The following is a 6000-nucleotide window of genomic DNA, read 5'->3' as shown; positions in this document are numbered from 1 at the left end:
CTTCAGGTGGCAGAATTTTGAGGCGGCCAAAAAAAAATGCTCCTCTCAGAACGCCACGGTGGCGTCCAGCAGCAGAAAAGAGGAGGGTCGTTGCCACAGGCCACCAGAGGCCAGGCCGATGGTGGCTAAAGGGAGGGATGGGGGCAGGGCAAGGGGGGGGGGGCCCCTTTCGTCCCTCGCCTCAGGTGGCAAATTGCCTTGAGCTGCCCCTGTCAGTCTTGAAACCGAGGGTCTTAGAAATTCAAGTAAAATCTCCAGCCTCCAAATCAGAAATTCTTCCACTCAGCTCAGGCTGCATCCTCCTCCCTTTGCTCTTATCCTCTTGCCCCTCTCAGATGAGCTAGCAGGGCAATCAAATGGGGATTACATCGGAACCTGTTCACAAAGTGTCCCTTCATTATTTAGCCCACTTACAGATCCAGTGGGGCCCATGAACCCGGCCCCTTAAAGAATGGGTGAGAGGGGGGTTCCAGCTTTCTACAGACATCTCTTACTTCATACCAATGGAGTCTGGGAAAGGGCCGAGGAGAGAGGTGCAAGGTGCTACTCGCTTTATTATGTAAAATAAAACACGACTGTATTTCCAAAATGTCTGTCAAAACAGCACTTGAGTGCTGCTGTCCTAGAGACAACTCTAGCTGTAGAAAAATTAAATAAACAAGCAGAACAAACATTAGAAAGTATAAGTGGTTCATGTTAAAAAGACCCAAAGTTATAATACAAGTATTTCAATTGTATTAATAATCCTAGATATTTATTAATAGAATAATAGCTTTGATCTTGTTGTTATTTTGTATTCATTACACAGTAGGGTTTTTCTCTGGACCAGCTGCACCGGGGAAAGGTTGGTACGTCAGCGGGCAGTGGGTCTGGCTAAGCCAACGACTCTACCGGCAAGTAGACTTTTTCAGCAGAACAAAAAGTTTTATTTTTAGTTTCCATCACAATGCATTCAGTTCCTTGTCGTTCCACGTATCTGCAAGATCAGATCAGGGTACCTGGCCCACCGGGGGCCATCGTACTTTCCCAACTGTGGATTTCCTAGGCCCGGGAGGGAGCTGCTTTGCAGAGGTGATAGCTTTCACCGTAGGACGGAGGGGGCAAGGCCTAGCTGCAGAGACACCTGCTGGCGGGAGAGAGGAAGTACGGTCAATCTAAAGGATTGCAAGGGTCTGAATGCTTTGGAGTGGATGGTTCATAAGCCCAAACCATCTCATTTACATAGAGTCACATGGGCTTTCTAACAGGCTGGCCTCAAGGAGGTCCATTAGGGCTGGTCACACACACAGTTAAGAGACCCCCTGGCTTCTTAGACTACACAACCATGAGAAATTAAGAATTATCCAAAAGCTGCGGCACTGCATCACTCCTCACGCACGGAACCAGCTCGGGGAGACTTGTGGTTCTGTCTGCAGGTCTTATCCAATTTACAAAAAAAAAATTCCCCTCCCCCCCCCCCCCCAAAAAAAACAATTCCCACCCCATGATTACAAAAATAAGGATTCACAGGTCAGTGTTTGACAGCCCCTGTAATTCTGCTAATGAAGTGCCAAGTACAAAAAAAAAACCCAAAGCAAGGAGCTTTCTTCCCTCCCTGCAAGAAAGGGTTTAGCCTCTGGAAGGGGTGGTCTGTCGCTTTAGAAGAGTGAGGTTATAATCATGTATGCAGACTTACAGCTAGCAAAGTAAAAGTACTACCCACTTTTCAAGATTTCATACATTAGATTTGGTTATGCAATCCAGTCATGGGGAGGAAGCCACTTGATTTACCAGCAATGCCACAGATGTCTCCATCGGGTCAGAAGAATTTTATTAAATTATTGTTTCTGTGCTTCTCTAGGTTTTTTTTTTTTAAGTAAACCATATTTTCGCAGGCTGATGGTCCAACAATGATGCTAGATGTCAATAAAGCCTGTATATGATAGAAGGTAAAGTCTGGTCCTGGAAACCCAGCTAACCAAATTATCTAATGCACTGAAATCTGGACTCGGGTGTTAGTTATGCATTAATCTCATGAGTAGGTAACGCAGATGTTCCGTAAACCCAACTGCATTAATGGCCCTTTACAATCAGCCTTCCCTGTCCCCACCACAAGTCATTGGTGACATCATGGTTATAAAATGTCAAGTAAATATTTTACAAAATCGTGAAAACTGGGCTGCATCTCTACATTGCTGTGGCCTGACTTTATACATAACTATAGCTGGTGGAAAAGGCATTTCGTTGTAGGGTTGATCACATTTCCAATCCTCTTCCATCCCCGCAATAGAAGCATTCCATAGCAATCTGTCACTACAGCCATGTGCCACTTAAAACACATTTTCCACTCAACTTATCCCAGCAGCTCACTTTATCCCACCAGGGCTGTGGTTCACTTCCCAGTCATCTAAGTGAAAAGAAAATGTACAGTGCTTATTCTTCTATCCAGCGGGGCTAACCACAATCCTGGGATGTCCTGTGCAGCTGCCCCAACACAACAGGAGTAAGTGCTATAGAATACAGATTTTTTTGTGTCACAGGCTCACGCTCTGTAGAGCAGATTGTAGCCCATAGCTCAATGGCGTCTTTGTTTGCCATGAGAAATCTTTGCCCAGGACTAGCATGAGCCAAGACTTATCACAGAGCCTGTGCATGAAGAAATTCCCCTTCCCTCCAAAGCGATGAGAAGATGATGTACAGCTGAGCGTTATATCCTCTTGAGAAGGGGAGAGGAGTGAAATCTTATTATCAATTCAGCTGCTGTTTGATTCCTGCACCTCCTCGTGTGACACACAAATGGGCAATCAGCCATCTTGGATTTTCAAGCACTAAGTCACTCCCACTCCTATTGAACCTGATTATTATAACTAACCTCAGGGAGAAGAAAGCCCAGCAAATTCCTGATTAGTCAAATAAAGGAAGACCTAATCTTGGTGTCATTAGGATAGAAATCATTAGTGTGGAGGATCCAATGTCGTGGTTCTCGGGGCATGCCCAGCCAATCTGCTTTTTCAGGACATCAACAATGAACATGCATGTGACAGGATGTGCATACAGTTCTGCCTCATGCATAATTCATTGTGGTTATGCTAAATACCAGACTGGTTGGGTGGATCCTGAGGATGGGGTTGAGAACCACTGCTCTAGTTCTGTGATGCTGTAGTGCTGCTTTAATTAGCCCTTACAAAACAGACATAACCACTTAAATTCTTCATCTGTCAGGCAATCAGCTTTGGATGATCAAGTATAGTTATACTTGGGCTTTTCTATCGGAAGTATTAAGGGAGTAATTTTTGGAAAACTTTTGCTGTGGAAAGTTTAAAACGGACAGAATGAATAACTATCCTCACTACTCAGTTACACTCAATCCTTGTTTTCTTTCCCTTGGAGGCATGAAAGACTGTGCCAATCATGCTGCAATCTGAAGCCGTGAGTCTTTTTTTTTAAAACTAAAATGAGGCCTTGGATAGCTGAGCCATCCCAATGGCAAATCCATGTTAGACATCATCACAGAAACTGACTGGAATGGTTTGTATGGCCAAGACGATGTCCAGAAAATTGCACATCTGGCTTCCCTAACACAGTGCGCAGGCACATGCCAATCATCTCACTGCAAAAGATGCAGGGAGCTGCTTATAGTAATGCACAGCCAAGCATGCAATCTGGGCTAAAAACCAGCAGCCCCAGCCCTCACTGCCGTTAGGTGCCATCTTCTTTATACACTTTTATGAATTTTGAGCGTTGCTGTGGAAAAGCGAGTTATAACATTTCAAAGCCGATCTGCCACACCTCTACTACAAAGACACTTCTGTCTACTTAAACAGCTGCAACAATCATGGTTTCTTTTTTTAAAATAACAAAATTACACACCAGAAACACCAGGTCCTCCCCTAATTATGAAATCCTGTTCCAGTGCTGCTACAATTTGGTTTGAGACTGGAATGAGTGTCTGCACCCGCTTCACCAGAGGTTGTGGCCATAGGGGAGGGGCAGGAAGCCTTACTCATTCCAAGGTGAAACTATGCTGTCTTTGCAAGAGTGACCGGACGGCTTCCTGGCATCAGGGACAGGCTGAGCAAGTGCTTATTCTGACCCATTCCAACTGTGGATAGTGAATTTTCTATATATATATAAAAAAAAGGATGAGGCAAAACCAAGGCAAATTTGTTGCTGATGACATGAAGTCATCTGTTAGCCCTACTAGGCACCTGTCCTGGCACAGAGGGAAAAGAAACATGCGTCTACGAGAGCAGAGGGGGCCAACTCAGCTGGAAAGCTGTGGTGGTTCCATGTGGGGAGGAGAGCAGGACTCAGCCGGGAAGGGATCCATGTCCCATGCCCTCACCCTAGGAATCTACAGACCACCCCTGTCGCCAAAGACTGGGAAGGACCCCCCCAACAGGAAGGCTGCGAGACAGCTGCGCCCTACCCACCCATTGCTTTCAAAATAAAATAAAATATAATATATTTCTCTTGTTCCTGTGTGCCCTTCCCTCCTGCAGGAGCAGTCTCTCTGCTAAAGGGGAGGTCAGAGGGCAGTAAGCAAGGCCTTGCTGGTCACATGATGGTGCAGCGGTTGCGCCGCAGGGCTCCCTGGAAGCGGATGGCGGTGTGGACGTGCTTGCAGCGGGCACAGCCCACGCTCTTGAGCAGCTCACTGAAGAGCAGCAGGATGTGCCAGTTGTACTTGGCCGAGCACTCGATGTAGCCGCACTTCCAGCTCTTCTTCACCAGGTTGGAGACGTTCCAGCGAGGGATCACGCGGCCCTTCTGCAAGTCCCTCTTGTTGCCCACGATGATGATGGGGGTTTCGGTGGTTCCGATGACCCTAAGCGGAAAAAGGGGGGAAGAAAAGGAAAAGGAATGTGTGGGATAGACAAAAGTAGCATTAACCCATCGGGCTCCTGTGCTATTTTTCCCCTCAACAATCCACCAGGAATTTTATTTAAAAAAAAAAAAAAAATATTTTGCCTCTTCACCTGACGCATTGTGTAGAAAAATTGGAGGCTGGAAAAAGTTGGCTGCTGTGCCCTTTCACAAAATCAGCTCAAACAGGTCACTCAGTGACTTTTACTACTTTACATTCACAGAACAGATAGACAGGGAAAGGCTATCAAAATGGCATAAGGTTTGCCCCTTAAGCGGGAGATGAGGGGAGGATGTAACAGAGACATTAAAAAACCTCAAAAGGGTATAAACACACAAGAGGCAAACATTTGCGTTCAGTGGAAAGAAAATTCTAGAAAAAAAAAAGGGGGCAGAATCAGGACTATGAAGGCCTAGGACAAGCAAAAAGAATCCTCAGCAGTGGAGAAGCCGGAGATCCAAGTAGGGTCTATGACACTGCAGTAGGGTGGTCACGAGAGGCCTTTCACTCATTAAGTGCTGTTGTGTTTGTGTTCATAAAACTTCTGGGCTAATTTAAAAAAAAAAAAAAAAATCAGTTCACACACTATTGGTATCTGGCATGCCAGCCCCATTACTTTACATGTTATAAAAGATATTTCAGTTTGACATCAGCACTTTCAATGGACTTAACACTGCCCACCCGGCGTGAAGGACCTGGTGTCAGGTTCCACAGGGGAGTTTGCACGCACATCTACCACTGCATAAAAACGAATCTCAACCGGACAAACTGGACGGCCCATGGCCTTCAGCTGCCATTGTAAAGTGGAGGCCCTTGTGTTTCCTCGACTCTGCTTTCCATTCCCCCTTGTCGAGGCCCTTTTTCTAGGCAAAAAAAAAAAAAAACCCAACGTATCGGAACAGCCTTTCCCCACTCCAGTCCTGGAGGCGATCCCCGCTGAGCTGGTCTGGTTTTCAGGACAGTCGACACAAATGTGCCCGAGACAAAGATTTAACACAGGATGGACCCGCAGGCTACACAGCCCTGCCTCCTGCATAGTCACTGCTGGAGCTGGACAGATAGTGTAAAGGTTTCTCTCTCTCTCTTCTCTATCGAGTGCAATTTCTGAAAGCCATGGACCCAGATTAAGTACTGCCCTCCTCTATCCAGCTAAA

General features: G+C 46.0%; 1 protein-coding gene across 3 annotated transcripts in view; it reads right to left on the bottom strand.

Moving 5' to 3' along the window:
- Nucleotides 1-676: 676 nt before the first annotated feature.
- RASL10B (RAS like family 10 member B) overlaps nucleotides 677-6000 on the bottom strand; it is a 72169-nt gene continuing 66845 nt past the window's right edge. For all 3 annotated transcript variants that reach the window (XM_029612750.1, XM_029612751.1, XM_029612749.1), the window contains exon 5: nucleotides 677-4807. In XM_029612750.1, the coding sequence (XP_029468610.1) occupies nucleotides 4537-4807 (271 nt within the window). In that variant the 3' untranslated portion in view covers nucleotides 677-4536. The remainder of the gene's footprint in view (nucleotides 4808-6000) is intronic.

Source organism: Rhinatrema bivittatum, chromosome 8 (genome assembly GCF_901001135.1).
Source record: "Rhinatrema bivittatum chromosome 8, aRhiBiv1.1, whole genome shotgun sequence".
NCBI classification, from domain to species: domain Eukaryota; kingdom Metazoa; phylum Chordata; class Amphibia; order Gymnophiona; family Rhinatrematidae; genus Rhinatrema; species Rhinatrema bivittatum.
This window is presented reverse-complemented; position numbering and strand designations above follow the sequence as displayed.